This window comes from Plecotus auritus, assembly GCF_963455305.1.
Source record: "Plecotus auritus genome assembly, chromosome: 9".
In the NCBI taxonomy this organism is placed as follows: domain Eukaryota; kingdom Metazoa; phylum Chordata; class Mammalia; order Chiroptera; family Vespertilionidae; genus Plecotus; species Plecotus auritus.
Genome location: NC_137783.1, coordinates 138,362,982 through 138,378,787, shown reverse-complemented (window position 1 = coordinate 138,378,787; position 15,806 = coordinate 138,362,982). Strand labels below are relative to the sequence as shown.

The window sequence follows — 15,806 nt, the reverse complement described above, 5'->3', positions numbered from 1 at the left end:
GTACCATTTTACATTTCCACCAGCAGTGTTCACGTTTCCCTACATCCTGGCCAGCATCTGGTATTATCTTTATCTTTTATTTTAGTAATTCTAATAGGTGAGTAGTGATATCTTATTGTAGTTTTAATTTGCATTTCCCTGATGCTAATAATGTTGACCATCGTTCATGGCTTATTTGCCATCTGTATCCTCTTCAGTGAAATATCTGTTCATGTCTTTTGCCTATTTTCTAATTAGATTTTCTTTTTATTTTTGAGTTTTGAGCATTCTTTATATATTTAGATAACAGTCCTTTATTAGTTTGCAAATATTTTCTCCTACTCTGTAGCCTTTTCAGCTTCTTCACATATTTTTTTGCATAGTAAAAGTTCTTCATTCAATGAGGTCCAATTAATCAATTTTTCTCTGATGGATTGTGATTTTGGTGTCAGGTTTATAAATTCTTTGCCTGAAGAATTTCTATATCGTGAAGTTTTCTTCTGTATTATCTTTGAAAGGCTATATCCTTGAATTCTTTTATCAATACTCTATAATTTAATTAGTATACACATCCTGTATTTGTTTTGTTAAATTTGTTATCTAAAGATTTCATTTTCTTTGGAGTGATTATAAATGGTATTATGTTTTTAATTTGTTTCCACATGTTCATTGTATTATAAATGTGATTGATTGTTGTATGTTGATTTTGTATCCTAAAATCTTACAAAACATAATTATTGTTTCTAGTTTACTTGTAGATTCCTTTGGATTTTCTTAGTAGACAATCATGTTGTCTGCAGTTAGAGGTAAATTTATTTATTCTTTATCCTATCTGTAAGATGTTCATTTGTTTTTCTTGCTTTATTGCAGTGACTGGAACTTCCAAGACTATGCTAAATAATAGTAGTGAAAGTGAACATTCTTATTTTGTTCCTGATCTTAGAGGAAAGCATCCAGGCTTTCACCATTAAATGTGGTATTTCATGTAGAGGATTTTGTAAGTTCTCTTTATCTAGTTGAGGTAATTCTCCTCTTCTATTACTCACTTGATGAGTTGTTGTTGTTTTTTTATTATGAATAGGTGTTAGATTTTCTCGAATCTCTTTTTTATGTCAAATAATATGACCTTATGATTTTCTTTAGTATTTAGTCTGTTGATATTACATTATGGATTTTTGAATGTTAACTCCATTTTTATGTCCTGATTAAAACCTCTTACTTTACTATTTAAGAGTGACAGAAAAGAGAAAATTTCACAAAAAGGCTAGTCCAGTGGTTGGCAAACTGCGGCTCGTGAGCCACATGCGGCTCTTTGGCCCCTTGAGTGTGGCTCTTCCACAAAATACCACAGCCTGGGCGAGTCTATTTTGAAGAAGTGGCATTAGAAGAAGTTAAAGTTTAAAAAATTTGGCTCTCAAAAGAAATTTCAATCGTTGTACTCTTGATATTTGGCTCTGTTGACTAACGAGTCTGCCGACCACTGGGCTAGTCCTTTAAAGGTTTTATTAAAGCACATGAAAAGGTGGAAAAAACATGAGTACAAAAGCTCTAGGAGGGGGGTGGGGGCATGAATGGGAGGTGGGGAATAATGGGGGAATAAGGACACATATGTAATACCTTAATCAATAAAGAAATTAAAAAAAAAAAAAGCTCTAGGAATTTGCTTTCATTATATTAACTGTTTTATAATGAAATACATTCTGTTAGCACATGTATACTTATTAGGTAGGTCCAAGCCTCTAAGAAGGTAAAAGACATGAGTAAGGCACTTGATATCTGTAGTACTAACCTCTTGCCTCAGGAAAGGATTTTCCCTTTTGAGTTCTTCAGAAAGATCTTCTCCCTCCAGCCATTCCTTCATGCCAGTCTGTTCTGCCCAAGCATTCACAGTCGCTAGGGCAGCAGCTCGAACATTGTTCTGAATGGAGGAGAGAATTAGTAAAAATAACATTGACTATGGGTTGGAGGAAGTAGGAAGTGGAAAGCTTGTTTCTTTGTGAACATGAACATGGAGGTTTCTCTAAGGTGCATACGAACATACTTGGAACCGTCTTCTTTGAAACATAATCTAGTTCTGTTTGTACTAAAACTCCAAATTACAGTAGATACATAAAACTTGAACTTGTACAGATCCTGTAGTAAGATAGCTGGGCAAAACAGTGACCTATGCGTAAAATATCTTGTAAGGGGAACAAACTTTTTTTTTAAAATATACTTTTATTGGTTTCAGAGAGGAAGAGGGTAGAGATAGAAACATCAATGACGAGAGAGAATCACTGATCGGCTGCCTCCTGCGTGCCCCCTATTGGGGATTGAGACCGCAACCCAGGCATGTGCCCTTGACCGGAATTGAATCCGTAGGCTGACGCTCTATCCACTGAGCCAAATCCGCCAGGGCGGAACAAACTCTTTAGGTTTTGTTTTCTGAACCTCTGGGTGCTCTTATGTTCATGTTTATCTGCTAAAGAATGTAATTCTAAATGTCAGAGAATGCATAATAGTTACACTGAAATTACTAACAACTTTAACATTTATGTTTTTATATTAACTTGTATTAATAGAATGAGTACTTATTGACACAAAAATATTAAAATAGCCCAATTTCTCATATTAAATGTATTATCTATATAAAAGCCTAAGCGATCATCTGATCATTTGACCGATAGCTAAGATGTGCACTGATCACCAGGGGGCAGACGCTCAACGCACAGGCATGGAAACATGGAACAGACTGATGAATCTCAGAGGGAAGCCGGGAGGAGGGAGGATGGGAAGAGATTAACCAAAGATTTTATATGCATACTAGAGGCTCGATGCACGGATTCGTGCACCTGTGGGGTCCCTCAGCCTGGACTGCAGGGGTTGGGCCAAAACTGGCCGTCTGACATCCCCTGAGGGGTCCCGGATTGCGAGAGGGTGAAGGCCACGCCGAGAGACCCCACCAATGCACAAATTCATGCACCGGGCTTCTAGTACAAAAATAAAGACACATTCAAATACTCAATGTAAGGCTAAACATAAGAGGCTTACAACATTCAATGAAACTAAGTATCTTAATCAAGTACTAGAGGATCCTGTTCTTTTTTTTTTTTTTTTTTTAAATATATTTTATTGATATTTTACAGAGAGGAAGAGAGAGGGATAGAGAGCTAGAAACATTGATGAGAGAGAAACATCGATCAGCTGCCTCCTGCACACCTCCCACTGGGGATGTGCCCGCAACCAAGGTACATGCCCTGGACCGGAATCGAACCCGGGACCCTTCGGTCCGCAGGCCGACGCTCTATCCACTGAGCCAAACCGGTCTCGGCTAGAGGATCCTGTTCTAGTAGTTCAGAGAAATAAGGTAGAAAATAAATACATGATCCAAAAATTCATATATTTAATTACTCTTTATACTGGTACTTTTAACAATGATGTCATAATCACAATAGCAACCATTTTTTGAGCGCAAACTATATAAAACAGGTACAGGTACCTTATGTGCAGACTCTTATTTAATTCTGTAACAATGAAATTTCACAGATAAAACTAAAGTCAAAAGATAAATAACTTATCTCAGTGTCACAAAGCAAGTAAGTGATATATCTGGTCATGTTAATACTGCCTGGGAGGTAAAAATGTTTACTATTTTCCTCCTAATATTCTCTTCTCTATATGTACCCTTACATGTAAGAAAAGATAATTATTCTTAGCTCTGGAGTGTGACTGGCTTATTACAGATTGGAGCTGTAGTGAGGAGTCAGGTTTACCTTGCTGTCTCCAAGGACTGTGATGATAGGGATGCCTAAGTTCTTCACATGTTGCTTGATGTTTGGGCCCATAGCTACTGCCAATTGCTGGAGGATATTCAATGTCTGCTGCACCTGAGTGGAAAGAGCCAATACTTCATGTTCAAATCATGAGCAAGCTAGTGCACAGTGTTACAAATCTGCTGCTAAGAGACAGGGAAATCAGCTCTTTATGATGCTACTCTAATTAGCTTATGAATAATTTTTAGGTGGTGGCCACTGCTTTTATCATTAATTCATAAAATCGAAGCATTAGAATTTTAGACCAGAGATTATACTGCTTCATAATTCTAAAGTAAAGCCTAGTTTATTAAAATCTTGATATAAAAATCCAAATTTAAAAATTAGAAATTAAGCATGTTTATATATAGTACAAGCAGTTTTATATAAAGATATTTAACATTAGAATACTGTAAAAAGCAAATCTGAGCTTCATAAAAATTTGACTTATAAACTTGCCATCTACCAGCATATCTTGTGGCATACCTAAGAAATTAAAGAAAGCTATTTGTAGTCCATAGCAAGTAAAGTGACCATTCATTTTTTTGCTGGTGAGTTCATTGAAAAGGAACCTACTGAAAGGAGAAGGGGGCAAGAAATATAACAGGCATGTGTTCTACATACCAAGATTTTATTTGAATCATTGAGTCGACCCTTCAAAGCAGTTGGAAGTTCACCTATGTTCGGTTGGATAAATTTTGCTTCATTGATAATACCTGCCACTTCATCTAGGCCTTCTTTCCTGATCTTCCAATTTTTGTCACCAATCTTAGATACCAACTCTGAAGTAATTTTATCACTGAAAAAGAAAAGACATCATCTTAATTCCAGACTCCTAAAAAATAATGATGTCACAGAAGTACCCCTACCTGAAAAAGAGAAGGCACCAGATTAAAACTGCAGTATGTCCTGGCTGGTGTGGTACAGCAGGTTAGAGCATCAGCCTGCACACAGAAGGGTCTACAGTTCGATTCCTGAACACACCTGGGCATGTGCGGGAGGCAACCAGTCCATGTGTCTCTCATATAGATGTTTCTCTCTCTCCTTCTCCTCTTCCCTCCCCCCACTCTCTCTGAAAAGCAATGGAAAAAATATCCTCTAGTGAGGATTAACAAAAAACCAAAAAATTTTCAGTATAACAAATCAAATAAACCATTTCCTATAAACCAACCTTATCTCTGTCCTTGGCAAAAGATCCACAACATCATTGCCCCCATCATCTGGTTCTTCTCCATCTTCTCCTTCATCTGTACCACTTGTGCTATGTTTGGAAATCCCTCTGGTTGGAGCAGGTGGGCTCTGGCCCTGCATCTACATCCAAACAAATAAATCAGTGAGGCTAATGAACTTGATGAAGGACCTGAGAAACAAGTTGGAGAATGGTGCCTGTGTCAAAATTTCCTATTCCTTCCTAATACCTAATATTTACACAGTACATGTCTTAATTTCTATTTAGGTTCCAATTTTGAGACAACATGGCAAAATATATTTTTATAAAACCTATAAGAATCTGACTTCTTGCCCTAACCGGTTTGGCTCAGTGGATAGAGCATCGGCCTGCGGACTGAAGGATCCCGGGTTCGATTCCGGTCAAGGGCATGTACCTTGGTTGCAGGCACATCCCCAGTAGGAGGTGTGCAGGAGGCAGCTGATCGATGTTTCTCTCCCATCGATGTTTCTCACTCTCTATCCCTCTCCCTTCCTCTCTGTAAAAAAATCAATAAAATATATTTAAAAAAAAAAAAAAAAAAAAAAAAAGAATCTGACTTCTTAATCATGAGGCTGTCTTTTGACTTGTATGCCCAAGACATTATACAGCAAGTCTGCCAAAACCCTTAGCAATTTCCATTACAAAGTTTATTCAAGGAGGGACAATATTTTTTATTTAAAAGATGTTTTAATGTTATATTTAATGTACTTTTTCAATAGGTCATACATTCAAAATATTTGCAATTCCAAAGGCACAAAGGACATAAAGGGGTAAATCTCCCATCCTATACCATAGGATGTTTAATATTTAAACAGTTACCCTGTTCTCTTCTTCATAGACAATCAAAGTTATTAATTTGTTAGGAACTCTTCTTAGGGATATGTTATGCATATAAAAGCAAACACAATCATACTGTTTGTTCCAAAGGGTTAAAAGTTTAAACTTAATATGAGCTTTCTGAAGTTCATCAATAGATTGTATAATTTGTGAAATCTTTACCTTCTCAAATTCTGCATCTATCTGGGATAGGAGTGCAGGCTTCTCATCTTCAAAGAACATTCGCAAAGAGGGACCAACATACAGGTACATTACACCAAGCAGGGTAATGGCAGAAGTCCTCACAGCCTGAGAGGCAGAACAAAAAGAATTTTCCAAATAACAGCAGAACTGCAAAGATGACTGTATGTTCTTATATATGCTGGTATATACTCACTGGGTTTGTTGCAGCAAGCGCTGTCTTCACATTGCTAATGAAAGCTTTCACATTCAATCTAGAAGAAATAACAATTAGAATTAAAACCAAACAAAACACTTAATAGTTTTATAAAGCCAGACTCTAGAAGTGGCTTCCTTTGGATATGTCCTGGAATCTCACCTATTTGCTTTCTACACTCATTCAAAATTACATACTATCTATATGCTAATCACTCCTAAATTCAGTGTTGACTTCTCTCCTTACCTCGATCCAGATATCCAACTGACTTTGTGACATTTCCACTTACGTGTCTAGATGTTGCCCTACAACTGTCAAAACCAAACTCCAGATTGTAAAACCCTCAACCCTAAAACCTGTTCTTCGCACATTCTTTCCTACTATAGTAAAGAGCCACATCATGCTTCCAGTTGCTCAGGTCATTCTTGACTCGAGTCATCCTGACTCTTCTCTCTTATGCCCACTCTCTGATCAGGTCTACTTTCAAAATATATTCTGAATCATAACACTTCCTCCTCCACAAACTATGTCCAAGCCACTGAAATTTCCTGGCAGCATTATTCCAATAGCTTACTAAGTAGTCTCCCTGCTTCTGCCCTTGATCCTCACTATCTGTTCCGACTATAGTCAGAATGATCCTGTTACTCTTCTGTTAGAAATCTTCTAAGGACTTCTAACTTCAAACTTTGAATCTCCAATATCAGTTTCTATTCCTTCCCTCTACCCCCACTTTCAAAAGAGGCCAACATTCCTAATGCCCCTATCATATGCTAGGTCCAATTTTCAGCATTTTACATATTTTTTCACAACAACACTATGAGGTACCCTTTGGCATTTTATAGAAAGGTAAATTAGGTCAAAAGAGGAGTAGTCCCTTGCCCAAGGCTACAAAGCTGGAAAAGTAGCAGATTAGGGATACGATCCAATGGGATCTAGTTTCATATCCCATCTTCTGAATTACTAATCTCTTATCTGAAATTTTAGTTCATAGCTCTTCTGCAACCTCTTGCCTTGTAAGAGAGAAACATCAGTGTTTAGAGTCTAAACAGAGGCATTCAACCAGATTTCTGCTGCATTAAAAACAAAACAAATTTTGAAGCCCTACATGACTTGGCTTCCCCTTCTTTCTCTAATGTTATCTCCTACCACTCTCCATGCCCTCACTTATTCCACTTTAGCTACATTCTAAAGAACAATCACTCCTTCCTATTTTTAAATATATCATATATGCTCCTACCGCAGGGTTTTTGCACTTGCTCTCCCTTGGTCTAGAACAGGGGTGGGCAAACTTTTTGACTCGAGGGCCGCAATGGGTTCTTAAACTGGACTGGAGGGCCGGAACAAAAGCATGGATGGAGTGTTTGTGTGAACTAATATAAATTCAAAGTGAAGGAGCGGAGGGGAGAGCAAGAGAACTGGATAGAACAGCTGGATCCGGCCCGCGGGCCGTAGTTTGCCCAAGACTTGTCTAGAATGTTCTCCCAGATTGTCTCAGCTAACTCATGTCCTAAAGGTCCTGCTCAAACATTATTGTTTCAGGATGAACTCTTGTTCGATCTAATAGTAAAGAACACCTTCGAACTGTCAGGTGATTCCACTTAACCCCTTAACCTGCTTTTTTTTGTTTTTTAGTTTTTTATTCTGTTGTTTCTATACCTCCTAATATATTTTTTGTTGTCATCTTGTTCATGATGTATTCCTAGGGCCTGGAACAAAAGACTGGAATATCATAGATGCTCATATGTAGTAGTTGAATAAATGAATAAATACAAGATCATGGATAAGTAGAATAAAAAAGAGGAAAATATTTACCTGGCTTTTATGTCATGCCAAGAAATTAGTTTTACACCAAAAACTATACAATTAAGAAGAAATTATAACAATACCCTCAACTATGGGAAGACACCACAGGTACTGACATAACAATTCTTTGCTTAATGACACTTGAATGATAACTTGTGGAGTAAGTAGTATTTCTTCACTTGGTAGAACTCAGAACACTATTTTGCAAGATATTAAGAGGCACATTGTAACAAGCAATATGGCACCAAGAAAGGCAACATGGTATAGCAGTATAATATTCTTTCTTGGAATCAGAATGCCTGTGTTAAAATCTTGGCTTTGCCATAACTTAGCTGTGACTTACCAGTAAGCAGAATATTTAAACTTTCTATGCCTTAGTTTTTTTATTCATAAAACAGAGTAAACAATTCTCACATGGTTTTTATGATTTAATCAAATAAATTATTTAGAAAATGCCTAGCATAAAATAAGCTCTATAAAATTTTGTTAATGAAATAAATGTGTTCAATATGCAAGTAAGTTTGGAAAAACAGCAAGTTAAACTTCTTTATTGCATGACTTCTGAGAGCCTTTAATTCACCAATGTGCACTATAGGTTTCTAAACAAATGTGATTATATGCAGTAATTTACAAATGTATTTGACTAGCAATCCTTGGAACTGGCTTTTCTGTGGGACAGTTATAACACTCGAGGAAAAAATTACGCAGAGAACTCTAGTATTAGTGGATATCAAAATGCAGGTGCACAAGCCAATACAGATGGTTCCTGACTTAAAAATTTTTTTAAAAAAATCCTCACCCAAGGATATGTTTATTAATTTTAGAGAAAGAGGAGGGAGGGAGAGGGAGAAATTGATGTAAGAGAGAAACATCAATTAGTTGCCTCCCATATGTGCCCTGACATGGGATTGAACCTGAAACCTAGGTAAGGTATGTGCCCTGATCAGGGATAGAACCCACAACCCTTTGGTGCATGGGACAATGCTCCACCCAACTGAGCCACCTAGCCAGGGCTGACTTAAGATTTTTTGACTTTACAAATGGTACGAAGAGATATGCATACTATATTACATGAGATATTCAACACTTTATTAAAAAATAGGCTTTGTGTTAAGACGATTTTGCTCTACTATAGGCTAATGTAAGTGTTCTGAGCAAGTGAAAGGTCTAAGCTAAGCTATGATGTTCAGTAGATGAGGCATATTTTTGACATGATATTTTCAACTTATAAAGGGTTTATTGGATGTAACCACATCATAGGTCAAAGAGTACCTGTGTAGATCTTTGAGGAATAAATGTAGTTTTGTGGAATTTTAAAATATATATATTTTTACTGATTTCAGAGAGAGTAAGGGAAAAGGAAAGAGAGATAGAAACATCAATGATGAGAGAAAATCATTGATCAGCTGCCTCCTGCACGATTCCAACTGAGTCTACAACCTGGGCATGTGCCCTGACCGGGAATTGAAGCATGACCTCCTGGTTCATAGGTTCAACGCTCAACCACTGAGCCACACCGGCTGGGTTGTTTTATATAAATTAGATAAACCCGCTTTGGTGTTTCAGAAATAAGCAGAGATAGCTACAACAAATATAATCACCAGTCAGAGATTGGCAAAAACACTTAATTATTTTGCACTGGATTTTTTTCTGACTTACCCAGAAAAACCAAATTCTTTTATTGCATTTGATAGCCAATTCAGAGTTTCTGACTGATTCTTGGGATTCTTCTGAGAGAACGCCATTGACATAACCTGGAGTGGGAGAAAAACAAACAAACAGATCTGTGTTTTCTCTGATATTTCTCATAGAAATATAGCATGACATTAAGGCAGAAGTGGATGAAGCATGGTTTTGTGATGCTAAAACAACTGCAATAATGACTTTAGGAATGAAATACTTAACCTACACAAGAAAAAGAATTAAATGACAGTAGAATACTGTTTACAACTTTTCTTTCATTAATGATCACTCTGAATTATGTTATAAAAGAAAATTACTCTCATCTCTAAACAGACTATTCTTGACTAAGATAAAATTTATTATGCAACAGTGTATTATTAAAGGTAAAAAACACAGCATCTAAAACAGCTTTACTTGAGAAGACAAGATTAAGCTTAATTAAGTAACTTTAAATTAAAATTTGAGGCAAAATTGGGAAAACTGGGGGTAAGAGAGCTGTCACTAACCTGTTCAGCTGTCCAGGGCAACATGCAAGCTTCGGCTATTGCTGTCATAGCTTCTTTTGCATTGTTCCCACATTTCACATCTCCAATCTTATCTACAAGGCCATCTAAGACAATCTGAGCTGATGTTTTGGAAAAATTTCCCTTCTGGGCAATTAAAGCAACTATGTGAAGCTTCATCTGCATCACCTAAATAAGGATAAAGTTATCATACAGTTATGAGTAAGCCCAAGACATTTATTTATATGCTTATTTCTATAGTAACAAAATTAAGACCAGCTGAGAACATGACCAAACTAAAATCAGACTTTTAAACAAAGAAAGCAAAATAATTTTTATCCTTTGTTAGCAATTAAAGTAGCTAAGTGACAGCTAAGAGAAAAAAAATCAAACCACTCAATGCTTTAAAATATTAACTACAGGCCCAGTGCACGACTTTCGTGTACTGGGTGGGGGTGGGGGGGGCGGCTTCTCAGACCGGCCTGTGCCCTTTCGCAGTCCAGGAGTCCTCGGGGGATGTCCAACTGACGCCCGTGGGGAGCGGGCCTAAGCCGTTAGTTGGACATCCTTAGTGCTGCCGTGGAGGCGGGAGAGGCTACTGCCACTGCCATTGCGCTCGCCAGCCATTAGCCCGACTTCTGGCTGAGTGGCGTTCCCCCTGTGGGAGTGCACTGACCACCAGGGGGCAACTCCTAAGCGTCTGCCCCCTGGTAGTCAGTACACGTCATAGAGACTGGTTGTTCCGCCATTAGGTCTATTTGCATTATTACCCTTTTATTATATAGGACTAAGGCCCGATGCACGAAAATTCATGCAAGAGTAGGCCTTCTTTCCCTCGGCTGCAGGCACCGGCTTCCCTCTGGCACTCGGGACCCAGGCTGGCTGCCCCCGGGCTGCCTGCAGGCACTCGGGACCCCAGCTGGCTTCCCCCGGGCTGCCCGCAGGCACCTGGGACCTGGGCTGGCTTCCCCCAGGCCGCCCGCAGGCACCCGGGACCCCAGTTGGCTTCCCCCAGGCCACCTGCAGGCACCCAGGACCCAGCCTGGCTTCCCTCGGGCTGCCCGCAGGCACCCAGGACCTGGGCTGGCTTTCCTCAGGCTACCTGCAGGCACCCAGGACCCGGCTGGCTTCCCTATGGCCCTGGCTTCGTCAGGAAGGACATCCGGAATGACGTGTCTGGTCTAATTAGCATATTACCCTTTTATTATTATAGATATTACCACATGGAAACTTAATTGAAAATTTTCATTTCTATAGTCTTCTCATATGATTATTTCTATACTAGAGGCCTGGTGCATGAAATTCGTGCACGGGTAGGGTCCCTAGGCTTGGCTGGCGATCAGGGCTGATGTGTGGCGCAGACAGCCAGGTGATCGGGGACCCCCCGCTCGCACCCACCTTGGCTGGCCTGGTGCCGCCGACTCGCTGGCCCCACCCCCTGCTGCCACTAGTCGTCTCCCTCTGCAAGGCGACTGCGGGGGCCCCTGCTTGCACCTGCCTTGGCTGGCCTGGGGCCTGCGCGCTGGGTGAAGCTCCTCCACTGAGCATCTGCCCCCTGGTGGTCAGTGTGCATCATAGCAACCAGTCATTCTGCTGTTTGGTCGATTTGCATATTAGGCTTTTAGTATATAGGATAGTACTGAATACACATCTTCCAATACATAATAAATGAACAAACTAACTACATAATTCAGAGTTCCTAATAGAGTTGCTCACAAAAAATAAAACTATAACCCTCATACATACACACACACACACACACACGCACAAAAGAACTTGAGAGACTTAAAGAACTTATAGACTTTTAGGTGGAAGAAAGAAGCTTGGAAAACAATTTAAAGAGGTTAATGTAATGATGGCAGATGTATGGGACTTGAGACCCCTTTGCCCATAAATATTTCCCTTTGTCTTGTTTGAATGTTTACATAATAAATATTGGCATGGATGTAGAGAAATCAGAATATTCTTGCACTGCTGATGTGAACATAAAATGGTGCAAAACCTTCAGAAAATAGTTTGGCAGTTCCTCAAAAAAGTTAAACACAGAATTACCATATGATCCAACAATTCAAATTCTAGGTATATACTCAAGAGAATTAAAAATGTGTTCACACAAAGACTTGTACATAAATGTTCACTGTAGCATTATTCATGATAGCCAAAAAATGGAAACAATAAAAATGCTCATCAACTAATGAATAGGTAAGTAAAATGTTGTATATCCATACAATGTAATATTATTTAGCAATAAAAAGAATGTAGAATTGATACATGCTATAATAGGGATGAATAGTAAAAACATTATGCAAAATAAAAGCTAGACACAACAAGACTATAATATTGTATCATTCCATTTATATGAAACTAGAGGCCCAGTGCATGAAAATTTTTTTTAATATATTTCATTAATTTTTTATAGAGAGGAAGAGAGAGGAGAGGGATAGAGAGCTAGAAACATCGATGAGAGAGAAACATCGATCAGCTGCCTCCTGCACACCTCCTACTGGGGATGTGCCCACAACCAAGGTACGTGCCCTTGACCGGAATCGAACCTGGGACCTTTCAGTCCGCAGGCCGACGCTCTATCCACTGAGCCAAACCGGTTTCGGCCCAGTGCATGAAATTTGTGCACGGGTAGGGTCCTTAGGCCTGCTGACGATCAGGGCCAATTGGGGCCTTCTGGCTGCCAGCTGGGGCCCTCCTTCTGGCTGCTGGCCGGGGTCTCCCTTCCCCGGCTGCTGGCCGGGGCCTTCCTTTGTTTTACGCTGGCCCCTGGTGGTCAGCGCATGTCATAGCAAGCGATCAAACTCCCGAGGGGACACTTTGCATATTAGCCTTATATATATACTAGAGACTAGGTGCACGAAATTTGTGCACGGGGGGGGGGGGAGGGTGTCCCTCAGCCCATTTAGGCCTGATCCTGGTAGGGCCTAAACGGGCAGTCGGACATCCCTCTCACAATCCAGGACTGCTGGCTCCCAACTGCTCGCCTGCCAGCCTTCCTGATTGCCCCTAACCGCTTCTCCCTGCCAGCCTGATTGATGCCTAACTGCTCCCCTGCCAGCCTATTTGCCCCTAACTGCCCTCCACTGCAGGCCTGGTCACCCTTAACTGCCCTCCTCTGCAGGCTTGATTGCCCCCAACTGCCCTCCCTTGCAGGCCTGGACCCTCCCAACTGCCCTCCCTGCTGGCCTGATCACCCACAACTGCCCTCCCTTGCAGGCCTGGTCCCTCCCAACTGCCCTCCCCTGCTGGCCATCTTGTGTCCACATGGGGGCAGCCATCTTGTGTGTTGGAGTGATGGTCAATTTGCATATTATTCTTTTATTAGATAGGATAGGATAGAGGCCTGGTGCATGGGTGGGGGCCAGCTGGTTTGCCCTGAAGGGTGCCCCAGATCAGGGTGGAGGTTCCCTTGGGGCATGGGGTGGCCTGGGCGAGGGGCCTGTGATGGTTTGCAGGCCAGCCACGCCCCCTGGCGACCCAAGCAGAGGCCCTGGTATCTGGGATTTATTTATCTTCTACAATTGAAAGTTTGTAGCCTGCAGTGGAGCCAAGCCTTCTGCTTGCTCCGTGGCGGCAGCCATTTCTGTTGGGATTTATTTATCTTCTATAATTGAAACTTTGTAGCCTTAAGCGGAGGCCAAGGCAGGCCAGGGCTGCAGAAGCTTGGCTTCCTCCATCGCTGGGGGCAACCCTAGCCTCCTGCTCTCTCCAGCTCCGTGGCTGCCGCCATTTTTGTTGGGATTTATTTATCTTCTATCATTGAAACTTTGTAGCATTGAGTGGAGGCCTGGGCCGGCAGAAAGCTTGGCTTTCTCCATTGTCGGGGAAACCCAAGCCTCCCTCCTGCTCTCTCTGTGGCTGCAGCCATCTTGGTTGGGTTTATTGGCATATTCGCTCCTGATTGGCTGGTGGGCGTGGCTTATGGGTGTAGCGGAGGTACGGCCAATTTGCATATTACTCTTTTATTAGATAGGATAGATGTCCAGAAGTAATCCATAGAATAAGTAGATGTCAGGGACTGGGTGTGAGAATTTGGGAAGGAATAAAGAGTGATTGCTGATGGGTCTGGGGTTTCTTTTTGAGGTGATGAAAATATTCTAAAATTATATAGTGGTAGGAGTTGAAGAACTATGTGAATATACTAAAAACTGTTGCATTGTATACTTTAAAATGGACAGTTTTATACACTCAATAAAGTTGTTATAAAGGAAAAAATATAAAATTATCCCTTGTTATGGATCTAACACACTGGAGGGTATTAGCTGAAATCAGGTGTTTCTTTCATCTATCTGTGCAGCTGCATAAAGAGGAGTTTTAAAAGTGGTGTGAGGGGAAGAGGGCAGTTCGAAAACCCTTTGGCATAGAAAACTTTTGTGGAGCAGGATAGTATGGAAGAGGTGCTATAACACAGTGATAAGGGAACACAGTGTGAGGGAGCTAAGGATCCCACAGAAAGAACAAGAGGTGGCAGAAGATAAGCCAAAAAGAGACTAACAGGATGTCAAAAATAGACCTGATAACTTAAAAAAAATTATTTTTTTGCATGAGGTCTATGTATATCTAGAAGAAGAGAAGGAAACTCTTACCGTTTTCCTTCCTGCATCATTTCCCTATACTTTCCTTACACCCAACTCTTTAGACTCAATAACAGTATTGTTAAATTTCATCTCTATAATCAAGTTAGTGAAATAGATTGTGTGGTAATTTTTCATTGGCTATGTAAATACTGCATTTATTTTTATTTTTTAAATGTATTTGTATTGATTTCAGAGAGAGAGGGAGAGGGAGAGAGAGATGGAAACATCAATGATGAGAGAGAATCATTGATCGGCTTCCTCCTGCACGCCCCCTACTGGGGATTGAGCCTGCAACCCTGGCATGTGCCCTTGGCCGGAATTGAACCCGGGACCCTTCAGTCTACAGGCTGATGCTCTATCCACTGAGCAAAACCAGCTAGGGCTGCATTTATTTTTTATCCAAACAAATAAGAAAGCTATCTCACTGTTTATCCCTCCTTTGAATATGTAAAGATTAGAAGACTCGGAAGCCTAAATAATGAGAAGAAAATGCATATATATACACATTTCACAAACAATACAATAAAAGACATTAAGTCTCTAGTGAAAAAATACCTGAAAATTAGTTTCTTTCCATCCAGGTTTCTTGGCCAGCATCCTCACTAATGCCTGGCATGGCATTTCAGTTCTGTCCATTAGTTCAACAGCCTTGTAGTAAAATCAGAGAATAAGAGTTAAGAGGTAATGAGTAGTTCCAAGGGAACAGTATATAACAAATAAAAATGGGAATGAAGAGGTTTATAAGGGAGCTTATATAATTTCTCTTATAATGCTTTGTTTTTTAAGTTGTACTAGTATGTTTGGTATATGGCTGTTATAGTAATACCACTGAAACATTTTTTCCCCACACTTTAGGAATTCACAAACAAGTTGCTTCAATGAAAGTAATGCTAATACAGTTTTCATTTGCCTAATGTGTGTCAGAAACTACTTAATATTTTGACTTATTTGATTTTCCTAAAAACAGGAAAGTAGGGTAGGTTAGAAGTGGTTAAGTATTAAATTTCAAAGATGCACAAATTCAGGTCTAAACGCAATATG

The 15,806-nt window shown here is 40.0% G+C and overlaps 1 protein-coding gene across 6 annotated transcripts in view; it reads right to left on the bottom strand.

Moving 5' to 3' along the window:
- Positions 1-15,806, bottom strand: part of CKAP5 (cytoskeleton associated protein 5) — a 91,770-nt gene that overhangs the window by 26,381 nt on the left and 49,583 nt on the right. For all 6 annotated transcript variants that reach the window (XM_080642831.1, XM_080642834.1, XM_080642836.1 and 3 more), the window contains exons 16-24: positions 15,321-15,413; positions 10,186-10,371; positions 9,656-9,750; positions 6,194-6,251; positions 5,980-6,105; positions 4,942-5,081; positions 4,395-4,569; positions 3,732-3,845; positions 1,769-1,897 (exon numbers count right to left, since the gene is read on the bottom strand). In XM_080642831.1, coding sequence (XP_080498957.1) covers positions 1,769-1,897; positions 3,732-3,845; positions 4,395-4,569; positions 4,942-5,081; positions 5,980-6,105; positions 6,194-6,251; positions 9,656-9,750; positions 10,186-10,371; positions 15,321-15,413 — 1,116 coding nt within the window. The remainder of the gene's footprint in view (positions 1-1,768; positions 1,898-3,731; positions 3,846-4,394; positions 4,570-4,941; positions 5,082-5,979; positions 6,106-6,193; positions 6,252-9,655; positions 9,751-10,185; positions 10,372-15,320; positions 15,414-15,806) is intronic.